This window comes from Ornithodoros turicata, chromosome 2, assembly GCF_037126465.1.
Source record: "Ornithodoros turicata isolate Travis chromosome 2, ASM3712646v1, whole genome shotgun sequence".
NCBI lineage: Eukaryota > Metazoa > Arthropoda > Arachnida > Ixodida > Argasidae > Ornithodoros > Ornithodoros turicata.
The window spans coordinates 86,610,476-86,636,699 of NC_088202.1; the positions used below are offsets into that span (position 1 = coordinate 86,610,476).

General features: G+C 45.8%; 1 protein-coding gene across 3 annotated transcripts in view; it reads right to left on the reverse strand.

The window, feature by feature from the left end:
• The window catches only part of LOC135385672 (cyclic AMP-dependent transcription factor ATF-2-like), a 36,023-nt gene extending 10,635 nt beyond the window's left edge, over window positions 1-25,388 (reverse strand). The window contains exons 1-10 of one of the 3 annotated variants that reach the window (XM_064615125.1): window positions 25,132-25,388; window positions 24,849-24,914; window positions 24,624-24,723; window positions 21,382-21,557; window positions 12,147-12,526; window positions 11,919-12,066; window positions 8,457-8,564; window positions 8,261-8,397; window positions 8,036-8,104; window positions 588-705 (exon numbers count right to left, since the gene is read on the reverse strand). In XM_064615125.1, the coding sequence (XP_064471195.1) occupies window positions 588-705; window positions 8,036-8,104; window positions 8,261-8,397; window positions 8,457-8,564; window positions 11,919-12,066; window positions 12,147-12,526; window positions 21,382-21,557; window positions 24,624-24,723; window positions 24,849-24,899 (1,287 nt within the window). In that variant the 5' untranslated portion in view covers window positions 24,900-24,914; window positions 25,132-25,388. Of the gene's footprint in view, window positions 1-587; window positions 706-4,794; window positions 5,101-8,035; window positions 8,105-8,260; window positions 8,398-8,456; window positions 8,565-11,918; window positions 12,067-12,146; window positions 12,527-21,381; window positions 21,558-24,623; window positions 24,724-24,848; window positions 24,915-25,131 lie in introns of those variants that run through there. The other 2 variants (XM_064615126.1, XM_064615127.1) reach the window with 2 other exon arrangements.
• Between the last annotated feature and the right edge of the window lie 836 nt (window positions 25,389-26,224).

A 26,224-nucleotide genomic window follows, 5' to 3' on the forward strand; every position in this document is an offset into this window, starting at 1 on the left:
GAACTTGTTTTTGTAGTTGTTTTGTTTTCGCTACAGCTACAGTGGCGGAGTTACAGGGAAGCTTGAATTTCTCTAGCACGTGACAGAATAGAAGGTGACTCTGCATGGAAAAATCGTAGCTTGAACAAAGACAAGAATATAACTGTTGATTGCACATCGACACAGAAGTTTCTAACCTAAAAATTTTTCTTTACAGAATGAACTTCTCCTATCTGCCACTATTTTTTGGGTAAATGAAGTGTGTGAATTATGTGAGTAAATATGGTAGTAGCAGCTCCTGACTTGCCCAGGTAGTCCCTCTTCTTAAGGTTTTAAAACAATATCAGAGGAAGTGTGTAGGAATAGTAAAGTCCTGGGATGGCTTCACAAACATTTATATATGTATAAACTTAGAAAGCTTCAGTGTTGTTTTTTGAACATTTTAAAACAATGTTAGGTTATCGTAAAATATTCCCCCAAAATCAGATAATGGTGCAACATGACTTGAATGCTGCTGGCTATCAATCCTATGCACATTGTACAATTTAGTTAGCATTGTGGCAGCATATACTTCGTGCATTTCAAATTAATTTATTGAAGGTGTTTACCAGTTCTCTTGTGAATTTCATATGTAGGTCCTCATACATCTGCTTGTACATATCTCGCTGTCGCTTGATGTCCTCATGTTGCTTTTTCTTTCTTTCCCTGCTTCTCTGTGCAGCAAACCTGTCAACAAAATGCTCCCGTCTACATCCTCCATGCACACCACTATGAGGATGTGCGCAACAATCAGTGGAAGAAACCGCAGTTAATTTTCCATTCATAAACTTACTTTGCCAATCATATCAAACATGATTATGCTTAAGTGTCTTTTTTATCTTTTCTTTCTTTAGTATGTTCAAGGAGTTAGGTTTCTCACTACCTTCCTTCACAAAGGTGCGTGTCAGCTAACAGGGTGCTACAGAGGAGTAGCCAAAGATTCATCCTTGACTTTCCCATGTATCATGCGACCACACAAGGCTGCTTTGACAATCCTGCAGTTTTTTCCACAGATAACAAAACAGTGGCTCCAGGTATGTTCCTATGTTACCCTCCGAAGGATGAAACTGTGATACTGTAGTGAGGATGCTCCAGAATTTTTGAAGCATACACTACAGCTCTGTTCTTGAACAACATGGTTTGGATAATTTTTGAAGACACGAATGTGCACATGGCATGTTACAGTCTTGCTGCTTGGCCTGCACAGTTGCCAGTTTCGGACCTCTGACCTCTACGCTACTTGGGCTACATATTGCTGGGTTCGCGCGATGCCAGCAATCTTGATGGAAGAGCATAGGCTTCCAGTGGAATAGTCATTAAGGCCACATATTTTCCTTTGGCACAATGCAGGCTTGCAGAGACAGTGGCAATGACACTCTAATGGGGGAAACTTTAGTAGTCAGGGCAGGCGCCCTGTACAGAAGGTGACTAGAAGAGAACAATAAACTGAGAAAAGTAACCCCATTCATCATCGAAAGTGTTGTTGCCGAAAATTATAACATCAAGGTCCCGTCTTACTTAGGCCCAGGTGCCACAAAAGCAGAGCAGACGAAACGTACGCCAGGATGTGACATCGCTCAGACACCGACCAATTGGAAGAAACTAGAAAACAGCTTCATTTATCCTCATTTTCAGGTTAAACCTGATTTCTACTGGGGATCCCAGTGGTCCTCAAGCTTGGGGTGCCCTGGTAAGCTCTCAAAGGGGTGAATCATGATATCAGCCTAAACAGGTCCGGCGGGAACCTGTGTACCCCCCCTTTTATAATCCCACCCTAGTGATCCTAAGGGCAAGCTTTCACAAAGCTGGGACACTTGTGGAAAACCCCCTGGTTGTTCAGTGCCCCAGTTCAAAGTGCCTCTTGTCTGCTGACCTTTTCCCATTAGTGCACGTGCCATAGGAGGTCACAGAACACAATAATGACATGCAGAAATGTAGCACATGAGCGTTTGTACATTGGCAAAGCTTGCTTGTTGTATCGACAGAACAATAAAAATCCTGGTTTCTAGACTCAATATCACAATGGTGGCTTGGGTTTCATTCGAAAATCTCTGATGACATATGAAATGGGAGAGGAAACAACAGAATTTTCCACAAATTTCTGTGTAAGATACCACACGATTTTCTCCCCCCAAATTGCAAAAATTAAAATGCCCCAGAACAAAGAACCCTATGTATGTGCAGTTCATGCAGTATGGAGGTCAGTGTTTCTGATAACCTCATGTGGCCCTCGTAGTCCATCAATGAAAAAGGCCACAAAGACTTCCTTGAACAAGCAAAAGCAGTCATACTAAAACAATGGGCAGTGTACATCAGCGTTCTTAGATCTCTCAGCTGACAAACTCAGACTGTTTCCGCATACCGCCACTGAAGCAAAACAGTCTTGACACTGCAATTGCATAGGGCTCATGCAAGCTCAACTTCTCCCTTGCTTTGTTTGCGGCTGCGTACTTGGTAGCGCTTGTTGGGCCCTCGGACATACGTTTGTTTGGCAGCCTTTCAACTGTTTCAATCACAATATATGAGTGTGTGCGTGCAAGATGCCATGCATTTCGACAGCCAGAATATTCTAAGAAACTTGCAGTTGAATGTAAAGGCTACTCGCAAGCAATCGAAGCTGTTGTAATTTGTTGCTACGACAGGCAAGTGTGCAAGTCAGTGCTGGATTTGATAGGTGTAGACGAGGTGTATGCTCAGGGACCCCCATCAAAAGAGGGCCCCCCACCTTCGCTTTGTGTTTTTTTTTCTTACATACATATTTTCTTTTAAGTCCTCATAGAAATTACTTATATCCAGTCAGAACTTTTATGCAGAGCTGGAGATCATCAACGGTAGAAGAGCAAGGGTGCAGGCGAGCTGGTACATGGTGAAGGAAAAGGAACCCGAGATAAGGAAGAACGACTGTCGCGTGTCCTTCTCGTCCTGTGGTTTCCCTCAAACTTAAGGTAATGTTAACATCAAGTCAACATCATCTAGCTTGTCTGCTCCTGTTATGTTCCTCCTCCTCCTCCTTCCTTATCTCAGGTTCCTTTTCCTGTACATCATATTTTGCTACAGCACAATAAAAACACATCTTGCAGCGCATAACAAACGGTCCTCCTACCGTGACAAGTACCTGGACGTTATGGCAGAAGACAACAAGAAGGCAATGGTGGGCATTGCCATTGTTTGAAATTTGACACGGTGCCAATTGTGCCAGTAAGTTGAAATAAGTGAATTAGTAGTTTTGACAATAGTAAGTTAATAAAAAAATTAATCAAGTACTGTATTTTGCAATTTCTTGTGAACATCGTGTTATACATAAGGCCATATGTTATACATGGGGTTCAACCCGATGAAACCCATTTTTACCCCCCCCCCCCCCCCCTCCATTTTCAATGAACATAAAACCTGAAAACACGTGGCCCTAATTGTACATAGGGCCTTGTGTTTTGGTGTAAAACCCGTTGTTACCCCCTAATTTGCATCATCATCACTTGGGGCAAAACCCGAAAATTAACTTTGCAAAGTGCCACTTCAGCCACCAAAGTATTGGAACTCAGCACAGCTGTTCTGCATCTTGTGTTAATCTAAAATGCGAGAAGCTCTTTTTTTATTTTCCACCCAATATCCTCCAATTTTACACTGTTTGACAGCTCCTGAAATAAAACCCGATTTTTACCCAGATTCCCCAAAACCATGCAACCCGAAAACACAAGGCCATATACACTTATGGGTCATTCCATGCCAAACGTCCCATACGTTGTGCTCAACCACCCCAGATTTCTTTCAAATAAATTGTGGATGATTGTTCCTATGCAGCCAATGCTCTCCCAGCTTATTTTTGAGGCAAAATTTTATTTTTTCGCTCTGTAGGAGGCATAGAACATGTTAAAAATATTTTGAGGCGTGCAGACTTGGAAGAGTACGCAGAAAAAAATTCTCAAGTTCAGAAATATTGCTTTTTACCACGTACAATTGAACCTCTCAATAACGAACATCAATTTAACGAAATCCTCTATTTAACAAAGAATTTCCGTCACTCGTACGTATCCCCATAGACACCAATGCATATTTGCGCTCTACTTAACGAAATACATTCGTTTGGTCGGCTCTTTTTAAGGAAGTTTCTGGGCAACGAAAGCCGACAAAAGCCTTCCGCACGTGTCTTTCTCTTTCACCACGAAGGAGAAGAGGAGGAGAAACCCTTCCCTCTCTGTTGTCCTCACGCAAGTTTTCGTTGGTTACTGCGGTTGCGGTTGTTGTGTGCTGTAGGCAGGCCGTAAAAGGAGCGTGATAAATAAAGTGATAAAGGAGCCCATTTCTCGTTCTTTTCGGTATTCCATGGTGGTGTACTCTCGTTCTTTCCAGAATTTTCTCCTTGTGCGTTGTGAGCTATCATGAGTGCAAGTGGACCAACCAAGAAACGGAAGATGTTGACTATCGACGACAAAGTTGCAATTATCAGTGCGGTCCCCAACGGAGAAAAGAAACAGGACGTTGCACTTCATTTCAACATACCCCCAAGCACTTGTTGACACCCACATTAAAAAGGACGTTCCAATCGATGCTCACTGACTATTTTGTCTGGCCGTGAGCGGTATTCTCAAACGATATTGTGCATAAAGTATGTATTACCTAGCGTTACGTGATGAATAAAACTTGATATTTTGTGCCCTTCATATAGCTTGATATGTGTTTTATGACAAATGGTGCTTTGTGGTATGCGCAGCACAGGTGGCGATGGCGTCAATCTTTTTTTCACTTGACGTTTTCCATTTAACAAATTTCTCTACTTAATGAAAAAAAGAGCCAGCATATACCAATTTGTTATATAATGGTTCAACTGTATTCAGCACTCAATTACACACTGAGGTGGTCCTGATAAAAATATGAGACAAATTGCATTTGATAATATGCCCCTTGAACATTTATTTTACAAAGTTTAATCGAAACACTTTGTTTTGGTAGCGCAAATAAAGTTTTTTAACTTGACTACCCCCGCACTCATCGCGTTGCCCCACAAGGCTGCTTCACCCAAAGACGCATCGCTGCTGCTGCTGCCAAACACACACAGGTGCAGTCCAGACCGATGTGCGTTGCCTGCAAAAAACATGTTGTACAAATTAACTTTCCAAGCTTCAGGTTCTTATGAGAACAGCCTTCTGCGGCGGGTAAGCACACAAGCAGCACTGGAGCCCAGGATGTACGACGGGTCTGCACCTATTAGTATATCTAGCTCACTTTGATTGGAAGCGACAGCAGCCTCCTGAGCTGGCTCCCCATATCCAATTACTTCACTTGGACAGTTTTAGTCTTCCTGCTGCGTACGTTGCATAGCAACCGATCATGTGGGTGGTAATTCGACACACACACACCTGCCCGAAACACTCGAGGCCGGACGCTGTCAAGTGAACTTTGTTCTCCCGCACTCTAGTGTAAACGTAAGACGAACGCTAAGGCGTAGTCTCCTTCGAACTATCTGCCGGTACGCACTTATGTACAGAGCCTGAAGTTTTAGGGTTTTACCCGATTCTTCCCCGAATTTGCACCCCGAATTGAAGGTTGCCTCTTTAGGGTGAAACCCGAGTGTCAGTATTATTGTCAGTATGCGGACAATGTACCAACTACTTGTTTGTCAGAAAAATGCAGTTACATCACCGTTTGTACCAAACTGCTACAGTTAGTTTGAATTACTGAGCCCGATTTCTCCCCGATTTTAGCATAATGGAAGTTTTTTCACCCGAATTCGCATGAATTCAGTGCACACGTTTATTTACCCGTTTTTTACCCCCCGAATTTGGAATAAATATTTCCCGAAAACTTCAGGCTCTACTTATGTATCTGTCTCTAAGGCAACAAACTGGACCTCTATGTAACACTTCCCTTCTGTAATTGTTTTCTTTGGTGCTAGCCGAAAGAGTTAAGTTAAGACTTAAGTTAACCCAAAGAGTTGTTAAGTCGCGCTTTCGCTGTTTGTTGCATACCCTTTATTGCCAGGCGCCGTAGAGTTGGTGTTAGTAAGTGCCGTGCCCGTCATCGCTTAAACAGGTTATGGTTATTCAATAGCCTGCTTGCCCGTTGTCACTGAAGTACGTCCTTAGTCCCGGTGCTCCTATTGAACTGCGTCGCTGCAGTAGGTGTTCTCGTGAGAACCTGAAGCTTGGAAGGTTAATTTCTACAAGTTGTTTTTTCCACCGAAGAACGCAAATCGGTTGGTCCGCTCCCGTGTGTGTTTGGCGGCAGCGGCGGCAATGTGTCGTCGGGTGAAACAGCGTTGTGGGGCAATGCCGGATGAGTGTGGGGATGATCAAGTTCCTTTTTAAAATTTTTTTAGCTGCTAAAGCAAAAACTGTTTCGATTAAACTTTGTAAAACAAATGCTCAAGGGGCATACTGTGAAATGCAATTTGTCTCATATTTTTATCAGGACCATTTCAGTGTGCAACTGATGGCCAAATTGTGGTCAAAAGCAATATTTCTAAACTTTAGAATTTTTTTTCCAGATACCCTTCCAAGTCTGTGTGCCTCAAAATATTTTTAACACGTTCTATGCCTCCTAGACAACTTTGCCAAACAGTTTAAATGGCTCTGAATAAATTGTGGAGTTCACAATCCACACAATCCTCATAAGGCGGCCACGGAGCGAAAATGTTTTTGCATCACAAATACGCCAGGAGAGGCTGCATGGGAACAATCAACCTCGATAGACGAGTTCAGAAAATCCCAGAGAGCTTAGCACCGCTTTGAACTATGGGAACTTGCTTGAAACAAAGGAGGAGAAGGTTTCCAAACTGTTTCGGTTCCTTCTCTCTCGGCCGATTGTCCATGGGGAGTCAAGGTCAGCGAAAACGAAACGTGAAGGACAGTTCATTCCAGTAAACTCCCAGGATGCAACGCGTGCTCAAGGAGCACTGGGATTTTCTGAAATTGTCTACAGTAAAACCTGCCGATAACGATATCCCATATAACGATAGCCCTTGTAAAAGGATGGTTTATGATTTTACCATCAAAATATACATTGTTTCTATGGGGAAACAACCCACGTACAGCGATGGAGACTGCGGTTCCGAGTACTCGTATAACGATGTTGGACGCGGTCCCATGCGCGTAACCTCGCGGCGAAAAAAGCCGCGATAAGATACAGTAGAATCTCGATTATACCAATCTCACGGGGCAGCGGAAAATATTCGTATAATCCGAAATTAGTATCAAAAGAATTAAACCAAAATAAAAATTGAGGCAAGAAAATAAACAGCAACTGTTCGTTTTCGAATACTGTCAGTGAAAGAGGTCGGTCGTAACGCTTTTGTGTCTCCGTATTTGGCCAATGCTGCTCAAATTCGCGAGATGATTCAAAAGGCCCAGCACGTGCTTTCCACCCGCGCGTCGCGCGACAGTGTTCAAAAAGCGAGCTTCTCCTAAAGCACGCAGGTGTTAGGTGAAGCCGACTTGCGGAATGGTGATGTGTAATGTTGCCAGATGTTGTCCTGATATGTTCCCTGGTTCCCTCCACGAGTTCTGGTCGCTGTTTTCCTGAGCCAGTGTGATTTCACACAGCTTTGCGGTTTTTTTTAGCATGTGTTGATACACGCGGGGTGGCGCACGACTTTTCGGGGACGCGCTATTTAGGTCAACCCCCATTTAACAATGTACCCCGTATAACGATGAAATTCGCGATTACCGCCAATATCGTTCTACGCGGGTTTCGCTGTATTTATTTTGAAGAAATCAGGAATGGTCGAGTGCAACGTCTGGGACGTTTGGCATGGAATGACCCTTATGCCTCTTGTTTGATCGCCGTTGCATGCATAAATTTGTGTACCGTTAACAGCAAACAACAGCAGTTAGAGCCGCTATGTTAGCCAGCATACAGTTCAACAATACTGTTCTCCTAGGCTCAATCAGAGCCCGATCAGAGCCCGATCAAACCATCGCGCCCTCGCACGTGCGGCTTCAACGACAGTCTCCTCCTCTACTACGGAGGAGCAGTACGGAACAACAAGAACATTGGTGTACATGCTGCTACATTATCATACCTATTGATTTCTCTGGTCTTCTTCTTCCTTTCATCATCAGGGTTGTCATCGTCCTGCTTCCGTCGCCTCCTAAGGTAAAGAGAAAGACAATTTTACTGCATCGCAGTGTCCTGTACTAGGCACAGACAACAACAGCTAACCTACAAATTTTGTAACAAAGCTGTTTTAGTTGTTTTTTGTTGTTGTTTGTTTCAATTTGCATACAATGACATATTAAAAACTGACCCACATGGACTGGTAGAACGGCCCTCACTGCGTAACGGAGATGGTATTGCCAATGTGCAGTTTTCAGAGGGTGTTGCAACGAAAGCAGGTCGGAGGCTGCTATACTGGCTTCTGGATGACAGAGCTTCTTTCAGCTTCTGGAAACGGGAGCCAATAATGAGAAGCATGAATGAAGAAGTGCCTTCGTGAATATTACCGTTCTAGCGTCCTGTTGAGGGATGTGTAGCGGTGAAGCAACTGTGGTGGTCGCAGCACTTGTGGCTGCTGGGTTGGACATTATCACCAACTGGACATTGGCTGGAATCTGCCAATATGATAGAGAGAAACTAATTTTAAAGTGAAGGAAACAAAAGAGGATACGACATGAAACAAGACGTCAGTGTCTTGCGCGCATAGCTGCACAGGATTACGCAGCGATTAAATCGGTCGATTCAGAAATAAAGCCTAACTGACCACAAATTAACTTACATATAACACGTGGTTTAAACTATGTGGGTCTATTTTTCAACATAACCACCTTGATGTTAATGCACTTGCACCAATGGTGCAATACAGCGTGAACACCCTGTGAAAAAAAGTCTTGGATGTGTGCGAAACTAACCACACACCACATTCTTCACTCCACTGTCGCCTTACAACCTGAGAACATGCCGAGTGCCACCAATGTGCTCCTCGAAAGCTCCAAATATGTGAATGTCTTAAAGGAGCACGGAAGGGCTCGCAAAAAAATTAAATAACAACAATAGCAAATGCCACAAGAAATAGAAATTTGAATTTCAAGCCCAGGTATACATACTTGCACAAAAAGTATGAATGCAGTGAGCACTACTGGTGCACAAGATACCTTTCAATCTTGCAGGTCAGAAAAGCTCCTTCACCCAGTTGCCAGTCTGCGACGTCACGTCTTCTGCCCAATAGTGTTTCTTTCCTTTTGCGGTTACATTTGGCATTGCCCATTCCTCATCTGACACAGAGCAGTTGACCAGTTGCCTTGCCCCCTCGCCGTAACAGATGGTTTTCAGCAGCCAATAAAAGAGCTCGGTGGTCTGACGCCACAACCACCACCTACTAGATTATAGCAACCATGTCATAATCGGCAACTCCTATGCAGGAGCCCGTCCGTATGATCTGCTAGGGGCGCTACACATCTGCACGCGAGATCACCATCATGATCGGATAGTGCAAATTTGAATTTTGCACTGGCAGAAGCGGACATAAGTCCGTAGCAGACGACAGCAACACAACACTGTACAGCTCCCATTAAAACGAACAGAATGATGATGATGATTATAGTCAGTTTACAACTTTTGCAAGAATGCGTCTCCCGTGGGATATGCACTGCTCGTACAAAAATCTTAAAAGGTAAACTGAAGTAAAAGGTATTATAGCAATTGATGAAACAAACGGGCCGATGAGTAGCACCCCCACTAGCTTCCAAACTGCAGCGCTAGGGAGGGGTGCAAATGACATGGTCGATATAATCTAGTAGGTAGTGGCCAGGAAACACCAATAGGAGCTGATTATAGCTGAGTATAAACTGATTTTCTAAGGAAATGTGTGCATCCCAAAGAAAATTGTTTGCAGGACAATTTCCAAGGGTAGTATGTTCATATTGCACAGTAAAAAATATATATATATATCTTGGAGGTGCCTTCCGTGCTCCTTTACGGTCAGAGGAATAACTCAGGGTGTGCGAGACATCAACCCTGAGATTGTGGATGACTGCGACCATTCTATGCGCAAAGTGAGGGCATGTGTTGCTGTACTAAAGCAAAACACCATCGTTTAACAACCCCGGGCATTTCAGGCAATTGCATCAGCCAAGTACATAGGGGCTTGTAATAGGTTTTCCCAACAGGGGTGCCCTACTGTGCATCTGTCCATAAAAAACAGGGTGCCAGATGAACGCTATACATTCTGTATAGGTCCTGGTCCCACGTATAATCGGAAACATCATCATACACAACACAAGACCACAGAAATGGAGGGGCCATGATAGGGAGTTCGAACCATTTCTAAACAACATCGCTGCTGTGTCTGTGCTTCGTTTTCGATCCAAACTAATGAGCTTTATCCAATATTCTTGCAGTTAAACATGGAGGTTTGCCAATGTGGCCTCGTACTGCTCACCATTCAGAATGGAGTGGTAACAACGCTAGTGCTAAGACTCACTCAGCTGATGTGACGAACTGAGAATTCGCAGGAATAAACTACTACGTTGAGTAAGAAGTGCCATGCAACTTACACAAGTAAAATACGTTCATCTAGTGCAGGGGTCGAGAACCCACAGCCCACTTGCGGCCTGGCACAGACCGAGCGCGCGACAAAAATCCCGGTGTTTAGCTCGACGAATTCCTGAGGCAAAAGTGCGCTCTCTGTGTCGCCTTTCCCGTTCTTAAAATTAACAAAAAATGTGTTTGCTGTATTCTCTTACCATAACTTTGTCAGCGCAGCAAGCAAGTCTTCGGTATTAGTTGCACCTATGGAATGGCTAGCTTGTTATTCAGCAGTGACTAGTAATTTCGGCAGGCTAATTTAAACTTATTTTCGAATGGGTTCAAATCTCATGTGCGGCCCCTGGAAAGGGTCGACTAGGGGGGTGGGGGTGAAACGTGGCCCTTGGAACTGTAAAAGTTCCCGGCCCCTGATCTAGTGTATGCTCTAGTGTCCGTGTAGTGTACACGTTCAGTGTAAAACTGATAAAGGTTGGCCAGCACCAAAACAGAGCATAAACAGGGCCACATGACCTCAAAATGACGATGTGTGTGATGTGAGACCACAACAAGATGGAGATTTTGCCACGGCTGCTTGGGAGTTGTTACAAAGGACTGATAATTGTTGCACCCCCTATGGTTTCACCATGACTGTGCCACCTTCCTTCATGTAGTAGTGCTCAAGTAAAGGGGTTCTACGTGTAGTAGAGCCATTATTTCCTTGTCCGCTTTATTATTGTCTGGAAATGGTGGATCCAGCTCTAATCTCCAGTCATGATGAGAGTCGAAAAAGCTCTCTCCTTCGGTCTCAAATTGCTGTAGCAACCCCTGACCTCTGAGCTCCCCACAGATGATGTTGTAAGCCGACTCTACTCTCGTCCGAAACATGCCAGCCATTCCTGCCAGGGTGATGTGCCACTGCATACCAATACCGTCAGTTAGACCATCTACGCCATACCGTTAGTTAGGCCATACCCATACTCTACAGTATGCCATACTCATACACTTTGCCTCTGAGACAGACACGATGAACTTTACTGATCGTCATCTGACGGCATATTTCCAGGGGTTTCACATTTTACACGGTGAGAGATCTGATGACAGAATGTTACCCTTTGGTCATGCACGCTTTCAAACAAGCAGCCTTCTCTAACAGTGCTGTCGTGGTTTGGGGATCTACTGGGTAGTCAGCACCTCATAGGTAGAGAGCACTGCACCATACTACCATGCCGCTCTTCTAAGCCTTAGATGTTTATTCACGCAGTTGCAGTTTTCGCTTTAACTGCCCTCATACTTTGGAAACATAATGAGAATACAGGGCTCTTTGTAGAAAATCATGATACTGGTTAGGATTGAAATCAAAAGTAGACAGCCGATGGGGACATGGAACGATAGTGTCATAGACGCATGTCTGCTTGTTGTTGTAAAGTTGTTGTTGTTCTTACCTGGATAACACTTGCTGCTGCTGGTGCTGCAATAATAGATGTCTTGGGAAGAGAACTAACTGGCTGCACAGTTGTGACTATGTCAGGTGTCACATCCTTCAGGATGGACGTGGCGACCGGGCCCATTGTTTGGTTTTGGATGATCCTCCTGCAAGATAGAAACGTTTATCGCGAACAGTATATCATAGGATAATGCTTCTTTGGTGGTGACTATAGGAAGTCACTTACAAAGAAGTAATTACAGGCATTCTGTGCTTGCTACCTCCTGCAGACAAATCTTTTGAAGGCTCTGGGCTCGAGGACTCTGTAGCAGTGTCTGAGCGCTCAGAACCTAGACGTAAGCGTAAGTTTTCTGGTCTACTCCTAGAAGTTGAGTCTTTCCGTGTTTGCCGGTGAGGCACTTCATCGTGTTCCTTAGAAGAAGGCACAAAAGGAGACGTTTCATCCCCAGTATCTGGTGAGGTTGCTGCTGGCAGGACAGAATCAATATTTTTCTCTGTGGCTGAAGACGATGAATGCAAAATGGGCAATGCAGGTGCGCGGAGTGGATCAGCTGTCACTGGTGGGATGCACGGAGTGTTGAGTGAATCATTTGCTTCGTGGCCACTCTGTCAAAAGGTGAAGGCAGAAAGGGCCCATTTAGGTATTGTGTCAGCACACAGCAATAGAAAGCGTACAGCTGGAAAATTAAAAGGGATCCGTGGGGAATTAGTCTATTTATAACTCAGAGCAGCAAAGTGAGGCATCAACTGATGAAATCTGGCTATTGGTGAGATAAACAATATGAACAGTATGAAGAATTAGATGGAAGAAAACAAATAAATAAATATGAAATCCCTACCAGGTTCTCGCATAGAAATAAATAATAATTGGAGGCACATTTACATGTAATGTGAGCCTGCCTACACTTATGTAGCTACATGCTGTATGTGCCACAAGGACATATTTCGACACCATAGGACATCAAACGTCATCGAACATAGGACATCATCGAACCTTATCGTGAAAGGGCTCGTTATTTCATTCCCCACATCACCATCAGCAATGGGGTAGAGTATCACACCAGGCGATGAAACTCCCCATTCATCCCCCTAAAAATAAAGTTGTTGTTGTCATTGTTGTTGAAGCAGGTTAGGATTGTGGATAGTTTTGACTACTTGGGGTTCTTCAACGTGCCCAGGAAATCTCTGACAAATGGTGCTAGAAGCAACATTTCCCCAGTGCCGTGTATGCCAAAGGGAGTCTGGCCATTAGGAGGAGCCTAAAAAAGGGGCTCAACCTGTCAATCAAATTGAGCGTTTTTCATTGGCTGCTGTTTTCTATGCGGGCCGCCATGACACCAAAATTTTCCCGAAAATGGCGGCGTAGCTTGGAACGGCGAAGCGAGGATTTCATGACAATTTTTTTTCACAAATTACGTCAATTTTATTCCGTAAGTGTACATTCTGTTGCAATTATCTTGTAAATCACCTTTAAATTATGCTCCAGTGTCGATGTTTACCTGAAAATAATGTTTCGTCGTCCTTGTTAGGCCTAGTAATGACAGCGATCACAGGCAAATTGCGATGAAAACGCTACAAATGGCCAAAAATTTTCATTTTATGACATACTTTTATTCATATGCACACCTTTGCTCGTTCTTCGTTGAGTCTTGTTATGTTTCATAGTTAAAATACGTATAATACCGGCAGTCTGTTCCAACTAGCGGTTCTGCCGGCCAATCAGTTCTGCTAGCAAGCACTTCTGCTTCTGCTACTTCTGCTATTCTGCGTCTTCCCGGCGTGCCCCTCACCATCCAGATGGCACCGTTAAAAGTGGACGCAAAATTAATTATGTTGCTAGGTCGTCAGGGAATATCCTATCCAATCTAATCCAATCCAGTTTCCCGAAAATGTCGGCACCCAGTTAATACAGGTAATATATACATAGCTTGGATAGCCTGGGGTTAATAGCGAACTGTATTTTGGATCGTGATTGGCCAGAGAGCTCAAAAAGTGGGTGGAGCTCCAGGTATAGGCATGTTCCATTAATGGCCAGACTCCCTTTAGCATTCACGGCTCTGCATTTCCCTTCCTCACATTGGCCAGAATCGAAATTCCTGCATAAATTATTTTGCATATCCTATTTTTCTATTGCTGTCGTAAATTATGGTCAACCACGCAATTCTCTCACACAAAAAAAAACTGCATAAACACTTGAAAACGGAATTCCATATTTGGCTCGGAATTCGAATCGAATATGCGATCATCTGCGTCAGTACTAAAGAAATCTAAATATCCGCACAGCCCTAGCTTTCGTGAGCCATTATTGGCTGTCCTCAGCTAGCAAGAAAAGTATTCTACCAGGCCGTTCGTTTCCTGATGGCATGATAGAGTTGCACACTGAACGTACCTATGAACAGTGGTGTCACTAGGGCACGCGTTACCCCCACCACAATCCCCATTAATCGATCGCCTTCCATACCAGGCAATACACGATAACTAACAATGTTACACCACACTTAAAAATCACACGTGGTCGCAGAGGGCCCCTCATGTTGTTGTTTTCGGCGTCATCGTGCCGCAGAGAGGTGGAAGCTGCGGTACTGGTGGGACGCATCACCCCCTTTCGACATGTCACCCGGTGAGGACCGCACCTACTGCACCCCCATAGGGCTGTTGTGCTAAAGTTTGAGGAGAGCGACTGGAGCGCCACTCCGACCCCTACCGTCGGAATGCTACGCGCGGCCGCTCCCGCCTCGTATGCACAACTGATAGCAACTGGTAGGACGTGTATAAGAGTTCGCAGTTTTTCCGAAACGGAACGCGAAAAACGAAAGCGTAAGCCTGAGGCACCTTACTGTTGTGCTGTACGGTGCCGTAACAGCGGGAAGGTGGCTAAAGCAATAACTTCGTCATCGAATTTTGAGAATCATGAACAGCGTTCGCCAGTATGCTTCTATAATTTTCCCGGAAGAAGCTACGAAAAGAGTAGGTGCGAAGGGTGTAACAAAGAACATCCCAAGAAAATATGCCAAAAGAAATGTCCCTGACTAGCGCTATTCGGGCTGGCGGCAGTATGCAGGCGGTGGAACTTTTGCTGTACTCCAGAGCTAGATAATTCCTAAAATGCGAAGCCCTGGAGGAACACTTCGTGAGTATTGCCTCTGTCTACCATTTTAAGTCACAGACTTGCATTGCGGCTATGTAATATCCAAGAATAATTATTTCAGTAGACAAATATCGGCATCCGTTCCAATGAAATAGAACAGAACACAAAAGCTTTTACCCGATATACTTTTCGTTTTCTTGTATTAGCTTTGCACTTTTCTGCTTTTTATACTAAAAGCCGACTGCGCAGCTGATGCCTTGGAGAATCGTCGCTGTGTGACAGTAAGGTCCCGAGACTAGGGACAACGAAAGCAGACACACACAGACAAAAGTTTGGAGACCTTTTCTGTATCGGTCTGTTCTCGTCGTCCCTCGTCTCCGGTTTTACTGTCATGGATTACACTCACCAGCTCAATTGTTTTTTTTTTTTTTAGCAATTCTTTGCAATTTCTTTCACTGGTTTTTCATGGCCACCAGAAACTCCATATACATATTATAGCCTTGTGTGTATGTGCAGTCTTTGGCTCCGTACGCATACTTAAAAAAAAAAAAAAAAAGAAAGAAAGTTATAGACGTCTGTTTGGACGAGGCGGATATATCATAGCCGATTCCAAACCTAAATAGTCAAGAAGGTCGCTCACGCTGCATGGCTGTGCCCGAAAGCGCTACGGAATCATGGGTACTGCGTTGCCTAAAGGCTGCCTGTTCTGTTTATAGTAGCGTCGTGAACATTCTGCATGCGCAGCACATAATCAGAACTCCCAGGAAAGAGCAACTGTTCGGGTGTTGAGCCAGTAGCGGTTGGCAGGAAAGGAGACGGAGAACTGGTTGCTGTTCTGTCGGAAGCCAGAACCGGACTGGCCCGAGATTTATTTCTCGCGCCCCGTGCGCCAGGGGCGCTGGCGGTGTCGCTGGTAGTGTGGCTGCTACGGGGCCCCCCCCTCTAGCGCTCTGCTGGAGGAAGAGAGCAATAGCAGTGATAGCGAGTAAGCGCCGGGGACCATGCGAAGTGGCGAGTGGCCAGAGGTGGGTCTGTCGGGCTAGCAAGCAGCGGAGATGAGCAGCAGGCGTCCAGCTTCTGAACAGAGAGCGCGGGTGGAGGGCATGAATGCTCGAGGCAGGCCGGCTTCAGTCGGTGGAGCGAGATGGTGTCTTGCCGGCCGTCTATCGAGACGGTGAAGTGATGTGGGTCTTTCCGGGCGACGGGAAATGGTCCCGTGTATGAGGGCTGCAACGGCTTCTTCACAGACAAAAACGTGTGTGCATGTGCTCAAGTCTGGGTGCCGGTAACCGGAAGAGGAATGTGCTGAGCGGGTGGGGGCGGGACGGAGGTTGGCCATGATACGACGAAGGCGAGAAACGTAGTCTAGCGTCGAATAGGGCACACGGTCTTCGGACGGGGCGAGGAGTTCGCCCGGAAGTCGAAGGGTTGCCCCATAAACCATCTCGGCGACGGTGCAGCCGAGGTCGGGCTTAAATGCTGCTCGAATACCGAGGAGCGCGATGGGAAGCGCCTCTGGCCATGGGGTGCTTCTGTTGGCGCGTAGGGCAACCTTGAGTTGGCGGTGGAAACGCACCACGAGTCCGTTGGCGGCAGGATGGTATGCCGTTGTTCGAATGCGTCTGATGCCCAACAAGTTGGTCAGGGATGCGAAGAGGGCGGACTCGAACTGGCGCCCACAGTCGGTCGTGATCACCGATGACGCACCGAAGCGGGCGATCCACAAACTAATGAGGGTGGTGGCGACGGTGGGTGCTGTCGAGTCGGGGACAGGAATGGCCTCGGACCACCGGGTGTACCGGTCTATGATCGTGAAGATGTACTTGTGGCCGTGGCAGGGTAGGAGGGGTCCGACGAGGTCAATGTGGATGTGATAAAATCGATGATCCGGAGGCAGGGAGGATGCAGGGGCTGTTCTAGTGTGCCGCTGGGTCTTGGTGAGTTGACAAGGCACGCAAGATCGCACCCAAGACTTGATGTCCGCGTTCATCCTTGGCCAAACGTAAAGTGACCCGATGAGTTTCTGTGAAGCGCGCACGCCGGAGTGGAATAGGGCGTGAAAATGGTTGAATATCGGTCGCCGGAGAGGTAGAGAAACGAATGGTCGAGGACTGCCCTGAGACGTGTCACAAATTACGGGGCATGCCGTGCCAGGAAGGTGAATCTCTTCGAGCTTGAGGCTGGTGTTGCAGTTTGAACGGAGCGCGGCTAGGTCTTCATCGGTTGACTGCGCAGATGTAAGCAGGTCAAGAGAGAGAACAGTTGATGAGGGGTCCTGGGCTGAGTCCACGCAGCACAAGCGACTCAGGGTGTCGGCTACAGGATTGTTGATGCCGCTTGCTGCGCGTGCTGTATGTCTATTGTGAATTCGGAAATGAAAGCTAGGTGCCGGATTTCGCGTGGGGTGTATCCGGTTCCAGATGATGAGAAGGCGTAGGTAAGTGGCTTGTGGTCACTGTAAACGGTAAAAGGGCGGCCTTCCAGGAAATGTCTTAAATGCTTCACAGAGAGGAAGATTGTGAGAAGTTCCCGGCCGAACGTGCTATAACGTGTCTCGGGGGTCTTCAGCTTCCACGAAAAAAAAAAGCGATTGGCTTCCAGACGGAAGATATACGCTGCTGGAGGACCGCGCCGACGGCAGCACTGGACGCATCCACCATGATGCAGGTAGGTGCATCGTGCCGAGGATGGATGAGAAGGGTGGCGTCGGCGATGTCTTGTTTGATCTTGTCGAAAGCGGCAAGGGCGTCAGGAGTCCATTGGAAGGCTGAAGGGGTTCTCTTGCCTGAAGTGAGCAGGGCTTCGAGGGGAGCCAATGTGGCAGCACACGAAGGTAGAAGCCGCCTGTAAAAATTTACGAAGCCAAGGAATCGTCAGAGCTGCGTAACTGAAGTCGGGCAAGGAAAATCCCGAATCGCAGCGACCTTGGACGGTAAAGGAAGGATGCCATGTTGGTTTATGCGATGGCCCAAGAAATCGAGTTCCGGTACGCCGAATTCACTTTTGGCGGCATTGATGACGATGCCGTTATCCTGAAGGCGGGAGAAGAGTGTTCGCAGGTGTTCGGCATGTTCTTCGGCGGTGGTGCTGGCAACCAGAAGATCGTCTATATAAGCGTAGACGAATGAAAGGTTTCGGATGATGGAATCTATGAAGCGCTGGAAAGTCTGTGCGGCATTTCTTAATCCGAAAGGCATGCGTAGGAATTCGTAGAGCCCAAAGGGCGTGACAATGGCTGTTTTCGCGATGTCCTCTTCAGCTATAGGTATTTGATGATAGGCGCGAACGAGGTCGATTTTTGAAAAGATGGTGGCATTCGCAATGTTTGCGGCAAAGTCAAGGATATTCGGTACAGGGTAGCGGTCGGGTACCGTGGCACGATTCAGAGCGCGGTAGTCGCCGCAAGGACGCCAGTCACCAGTTTTCTTGGGCACTGTGTGTAATGGTGAGGCCCCGTTGTTGCTGGATGGGCTTATAATGCCGAGGTCGAGCATATGCTCGAACTCCGCCTTAGCGATAGTGTATTTTTCGGGGGCGAGTCGGCGCGGACGAAAGTGGACTGTTGGGCCATGGGTAATGACATGGTGCACAATGTCATGCTTAACAGGACGAGTCCAGTCCGGTGGTTTCGTCAGCTCTGGAAAGTCCTCGAGGATCGCCGAAGGCTGACTGAGGCACGCAGAATGATAGTGTGTGTTGGGGTGGTATGGGACTTCGAATTCCGTGAACGTAAAGGCTGGTGGTAGAACTGAGAAGGCGCTTCCGAGAGACGTCGACGAGAAGCCGAAATTGCGTGAGAAAGTCGGCACCTATGATAGCTTGGGAAACGTTGGTGATGTGGAACAGCCAACAGAAGTCCCTTCGGAGGCCGAGATAAAGGGTCAAGGATTGCTGGCCGTATACAGGGATAGTCGAAGCGTTCACGGCCTTCAATGTGAAGCAGGGCTGATGGCGTCGATGAACTTTAGTGGCGGGCAGCACGCTTACGTTGGCACCAGTGTCTATGAGGAATCGTCTGCCGGACACGCGGTCTACGACGTGGAAGAGGCGACTTTCCGCAAAGCCCTGTCTACCTGTCGCCATTAGTGATTGGGTGGGGCGTTTCCCGCCCACGAGCACGGTTGAAAACAATGTCGGGCCTCAGCGCCGAACCGCTGATGGTACCAGCACATCCCGTTGGCCTGGGGGCTTGAGAAGCGGCGGCCGCGGGAAGAGGGCGACTGACGGCGGTAGCGACGGGGACTGGCTGAACGACTTTGCGTGGCTAGCTCAGAGACCAGGTGGGTGAGGTTGTTCACCTGTTGCGTAAGGTTTTTGGTGGCAGACAAACATGGAGAACGATCATGCGAATGTGCTTGAGCAGGCATGGGAGTAGGAGGAATCAGAGGTGGTACGTCTACATTCATTACAGTCGGTGAGGCCACTTCCATGACAGCGTCAGCGAGAGTGGCTAGCCCGTCTGTGGATAGGTTCGAGGTTGCGGCGAGAAGCATGTGAACGTTTCGCGGGAGTCTTTGTAGGAACAGCTCCCGGATGAAACTGTCACTGGTTGATGATGCTCCGTCGCCGAGTAGTTGCTTCACACTGCGCAACAGTTGTGTAGGGCGTCGGTCGCCGAGCTCTTCGGCCGATAGTAGTTGTTGAAGGCGCGCGCAATCCGAGCAGGTCGTTCACTTGAGCAGGGCAGCCTTTAGTTTGTCGTATGGGATGTCCAAGGGAGGCGAAGCAATGATGTTGTAAACTTCCTCAGCCGCAGATGGGGAAAGCGCGGAAATGACATGATAGAACTTTTTGGATTGTGCAGTAATACCAGCCAGATGGAACTGGGCTTCGGCAGGGTTCCGATCCCAAAAGGGTGGGAGCTTGACAGCGGCGACGGTGGTGAGCTGTTGAACCGGGCTGAAGGGGGCGGTTAGTGGTGCCAAATTGGGATCGCCGTCTCCTGTGGACATGATGGTAAGGGTAAGACTCACGTTAGGGTCACCAGTTGGCAGGAAAGGAGACGGAGAACTGGTTGCTGTTCTGTCAGAAGCCAGAACTGGACTGGCCCGAGATTTATTTCTCGCGCCCCGTGCGCCAGAGGCGCTGGAGGTGTCGCTGGCAGTGTGTCGTTTCTTATAAATGTTCTGTTATTATTGTTCACCTACCTTCAAGTATAACGGCAAACGTTTTCGTTGTGTCCCCATTGAATTCGATAAGCACCGTGCGAATGGATCTTTGCCTCGTTCTTGTTAGGCCTGATTTTTTTCAGAATTAAATTTGTACTTTGAAACACCAGTGCACCAGAGGAGTGCACTAAACACTCTAACAAGCAGCGTCATTCGCGACATACACGCGTGCTGCATACATACATCGTGCTGCACATTGTACACGTGTTTCAGCAACTTTTTTCGAAAGAATTTGCCGATCCTTTCGACTTTTTGCATCCGTAAAACAGACTATAAACGATAACGCCACACCAACCTAGCCAGCGCAGAATGAGTGTCGTCTGCTAGGGAGCGGCCGTGTGTTGCAAAGGTCGCCACTAGTGGCGCTGAAACACAAGGTTTCCAGCGCCACCTGGCCCAGCGCAACAGGCATATAGTGACGCCACTGCCTATGAGTTCTACTAAAGTGCTAAAAACCCCCAGTGTGAGGGAACAACGAAAGGGACAAACGACGACACAAACACAGCACTGCTGTGCAAGTGCTGTGTTTGTCTCGTCCTTTGTCCCTTTCGTTGTCCCCTCGCACTGGGGGTTTTTATCGCTTTTAGTGTGGATCAGCAACCTGCCCGGATTTTAACTTTATTTCACTATGAGTCCTGCTGAACGATGATGGTATTGGAATGGCCCTGGAAAGCCAGATGTGTTGTGGTCATCAACCCATTACCTCCAGTTCCGTGTGCTGCATTGTTCTATGCAATCAGTAAAACACAGTGCGGGCCTTATCATTTACATGTGAACGTTTTCTTAAAACAAAGTCGTCCACAATGAATCAGATGCAATTTAGAGCTACTCGAAAAAAATCTATATATCCGCAAAAACCTAGCTTTCATAAGCCATTGTGGCTCTCTTCAGCTGACAGCAAAAGCATTTTACCCGCTCATTCACTGGATGATGGCATGATGTAGCTGGACACCAATCATGCCTATGAGTCCCGCTCAACCGTGATGGAATGGAATGGCCTTGGAAGGATAGACCTGGGACATCAACCCATTACCTCAGTTCCATGTGCTGCATTGTTCTATGCAATCAGTAAAACACAGTGCGGGCCTTATCATTTACATGTGAATGTTTTCTCAAACCAAAGTCGTCCACAATGAATCAGATACAATTTAGGTCTACTCAAAACAGTGCAAATATGGTAGATCCTGAAAAGAACGAATGCAAACCTCATGAATCAGGAGAGTCCCCTGTGATGCTGCTTGAACTCCTCTTCGGAAATCCTCTTCAAAAGGGTTTACAGACTGGAGACTTTGCACTGTTTCAGGTGTGAACCCAGTTCGAAGATCTTGGAAGAGTTCGTTGTCAAGGCCACGAAGGAATCTTGTTGGGGTCGGAGTCTGTTCTGGAAGCAATACAGTACAAAGAAACAACAACAAAAATAAAATTTACATACAAACTGAAAATGCAGGAAAAGAACAAGCTTTGACAAGCTTTTCTGCTGCTACAGTTCAACCAAAATTCGCTGAACTCTTTGAATAGAATTAATGCTGCATGAGTGAACTGCACTGTATGGAATCAAAGAACTACAAACAATTTTAGCTTGTGAACAATTTTGTTCACCTGCAAAACGGCTAAGAGAATGAAGCCCCAACTGCTTATTTCATAGCCTGCAATTTTTCTACATATCTGAGCACATCAACACAAGAACAAATGCAACAGTCTGGTTTGGTGCTGGCAGAATAGTCATACATGAGAATGGGTAAATGTACTGCATCAACCTGGCATACAGGGTTCGCATGTATGGCAAAGCAAGACATTGGAAAGTGAAAGCTGAGAAACATCCATAGCTCGTACCATGGATAGTGAATGCAGAAAAGTGACATTTTCGTAGAAGCTCAGCGAAATCATTTCATTTGTCACTGTCATTGCAAAATGCTGCTTGTGATTTTGCGGTGTTGTAAATACCTCTACATAAACTACCACTTTTGATTACACAAAGTTGTCCACTTTCTTGTACGACATCGACAGAGCGCCGACACCCCGCGGTACGGCCAGCCCCGCTCCGACACATACGCCCAGAGCAGGGCCGCGTTTTAACGTGCTAATCGTCACTGCACACCTTTTGAAGCGGAATTTTTTTACATGAGATGAAAGATCTAACATCGGATCATGTCCTGGCAAAATATAAATGAAATCAAAAGGGGCCTTTTTGAGCAATGGACGCGCAAAATCCTTGTTTTTTTTCTAAATATACGTAAACATTTACCGGATTAAGCAGATACCTGTAGAGGGTACACACACGATAGATATATCAAATAAATGAGCATTAAAAACTGAGTAAACTGATACCAAGTACGGTAATAAGGGACATCTACAGCCAGAGAAATCACACGTCAAAGTTGGAACAAAACTGCGCTTTAGAGCATGTTTACCATTTTTTATATCGCCGAGCGTTGTACCTGCGCGCCAAAATTTGCGCTCAGACTGCTGGTCTGTAGGCATACTAAAACATTAAAAAAATTGAAGAACAATACCTTTTAAAACTCAGAAGATATATGCAAGCAAAAATGGCAAAAGTGAAACACTCAAATTCAGGGCTGCATTTTCTCAATTTTTTCGCACAAAAACCATTCGTTCGAAATCATTCATTTTACTGCTGTTGATTATCATGTACAATGAGCTTCTAAATATAAAAAACTAATAAAAATCCACGAGGTCAACTGGACCTCCCTGCCTGAGCTGACATGACAACGGCCAGATGTTACAGGAAGACCAAGCTTTCTGGGATTGTTCTGAGATTTAGCTGTCTGCCGCTAAGTCGTTCGTCAACAGGAGATCATTTTTTATCAATCATTGTTTCTACAGTGTAACTGTAGCAAGGCTGGTCTCTAATCAGTGATGCTACTCCCAAAATGTAATTTGGAGCAATTTTTTGAGCATCGAAATATCCATTTTGGAGCACTTTGGAGCACCTTGGTAGCAGCACTAACAAGAGTTGTTTTGGTTTCACTTGACCTCAAACATCGCCACTTCCCTTCCAGCAAGCACATGCGCTTATAGTTCCTGCTTTGCAACTGCTGTGCGGCAATTGCTTTTTTAAATAAAATCACGTGGAATTATGTGTGGAAACTATTCTCAGCAGCACAGAAACACAGATGTAGATATCTAATGACAAAGTGAGATGGCTTCGTGGTATGGCGTTGCACGCTACAAAGTTTCACATCAGCGTGTGCTCACGTTTAGTTACAATGCCTACCTTGCCAAAGAAAAAAAAAAGAGAAAAAAATAACTAAGAACAGACAGAGGGCTGGAAACGTTTCATGTGAATTTCCCATTCTTTTGACAGAACAAAGCCACGCATAATCAATGTATGTGTCCTTGTAGTTGCAAGAAAATTATGTGCATGACCATTGCAAAAGGAGTGCTCCATTTTGCGACTTGTTTTCTACTCCGCTACAGTCGGTACCTGCAATCAGCAACTCCTCGCCACTATTTTTAGAGTAGTTTGGCGCAACATTGCAGATTTTTATCAGGATGGCACAGTAAATCTCATTTGGTGCAAAATGGTGCATTTGTAGAGCCCTGTGTTCTATGGTAAAACCCAGTAAAACCCATGTTTACCCCCCAATTTGCACCATTACCACTTTGGGTAAAACCCAAAAATGAACTTGGGGGAAAAGTGCGAAGTCACCAATAGGGGCACTGGAGAACACTAAGCATTAGATGCTCAGCCACAGCTGTTCCGCATCTTCTGCCAATCTAAAATGCGAGAGGCACTTTTTTTATTTTCTATTTTCTACCCGAAAATCTACTTTTCAACCCAACATCACCCGATTTTACCCTGTTTTACGGCTCCTGAAATAAAACCAGAGTTTAGCCCGATTTTCAAAAAACAAAACTCCAAAACCGAGGGACCTACGCATTTGATGCAGGAGTGGAATCACCATTTAATGGACTATCTCCATACACAGAACTGCTTATTAGATTTCTTTGTTGCAAACTTTCCCCACAAACATCATACAATTGTAGTTTGACAGCACTTTAAGAAAGCCCTTCTTCGGTGAAGAATGTCATGGTACTCGGTACGGTGTCATGGCACTCGGTTTTAGACAGCACAGCTGCTTAGTGTGCTATGTGTTTGCCAGATGAGTGCTTCCAAATAAATGGTGAGTTGTGTCCTAAAACTGGTATCGTGACCACATCACAGGTGGTGCCAATTTTTGGCAAGCAGTTTTTTTTTTAATTGGTATTCTAAGGCAGAAATTTTTGGAATCTGCTTCTCACATATACATCACATATGTTCACATATGTTCACATGTAGCTCGGTAAGACTTCAACTGTCAAGCTGTACTTCAACAAACCATGGGTAAGGGGCCAGAACTCCGTCGCCAAGCGATGTCGGCCTTCATTTTCTCACGTTGTTGGTATTACAAAAACACAGAATTCCTCATAAAATAAGAGAACTTACCGACTATACTTCTTTCACCGCCGTCGTTCCCACACTCTAAGGAAAGCGCCATATGGTGCTTCTTTCGATGGCTGGCTAGTCGATCTGCGCTGACAAATCGCTAGGTGACAAAAACGGTCGCAATAAATGAATGTTTGACACTGAAGGCGCGCTAGAGGATTGGTACATGAAAAGTAACTGAGCGCGCGCCAAATTTCAGCGGCAGGAATAAACTGACATACTTACAACACCGCACCCAGATATATCGCATGCGAATGGCTTTTCGGTTTCTCCCATTCCAGATTATAAGTTCTGGAAGAGAAGAGCACGGACGGTCTCAGAAGAGAAACACACCATACTCAAAAGACAACTGATTCGCTCTGAAATTTTACGCTGTTGCTTGCACGAAAAAACAAAACAAAAAACAGCGTTCTATTCGCTCCACCGGCTTTAACAGCCATTTCAACTAAATTATGTACAGGTGTAAGAGGATTAAGCAAAACTCGTATAGTCTTGAGATCACGGATACCTTTCCTTGGCACAAATGTACAGCACAGTGCAAAGTTCCCAGGCTAAAATAGCGCCCTACGAACACTTATCAGTCAAATGTACGCGTGACATGCCTTCTACTTTACAAATGTCCAATATTTATGTGTCATTAGCTGACTGTTATCGCCGTGCATCAAAAATGCAAATGTTACAGAAACTTGACCACCAAAACAACCTTAACTCGAAACACTCGCAAATGAAAGCGTGTTTTGGATGGGAGGCGCTAGATCCTGAGGGGTATCATTCGTTGTGTTCGTACGCCTCGGCGGCGGTGGCTATGAATGTAGTGCCCTGGTCAGCGCATGAAGACATCAATTGTTCTCAGTCGTCGGTTTCGCGCTGTCGAAGGTGGACGTGTGTGTGTTGTGCTTCTTGTTTCATGCTTATTACCACATGGAGGTAAGTAATTTTAGTTCCTTGATGTTTGTACTCCCGAATTTTTAGTGAAACATTCGCGCCCTGTTTCAGCTGTGGTGAAATCAGTTAAATAGGTTCAATATCAGAAGATTTACCGTCAACAGTGCCGAATGATACTCCGATCGAATTTGGACAATAAAAAAACGTATATCTGTTCTCATATAGTCTTCGATAGCTTATAAATAGTCTCAGTGAGTGATTTAACGTGTGATACAGTTAGAATTTAGGGCTCAAACCCCTGCAGTGAAGCAGCAGTTACGAATGATACCCCTCAGGTTTTAAGCTCCGATCAAGTTGCAACAACCGAACGGCGTTTTCCTGTTCTCGTGCAGCTTTCGATAGCTTATAAAAGCCTCAGTGAGTGATTTAACGTGTGATACAGTTAGAATTTAGCGCTCAAAACCCTGCAGTCAAGCAGCAGTTACGAATGATACCCCTCAGGTTTTAAGCTCCGATCAAGTTGCAACAACCGAACGGCGTTTTCCTGTTCTCGTGCAGCTTTCGATAGCTTATAAAAGCCTCAGTGAGTGATTTAACGTGTAATACACTTAGGATTTAGCGCTCAAAACCCTGCAGTCAAGCAGCAGTTACGAATGATACCCCTCAGGTTTTAAGCTCCGATCAAGTTGCAACAATCGTACGACGTTTTCCTGTTC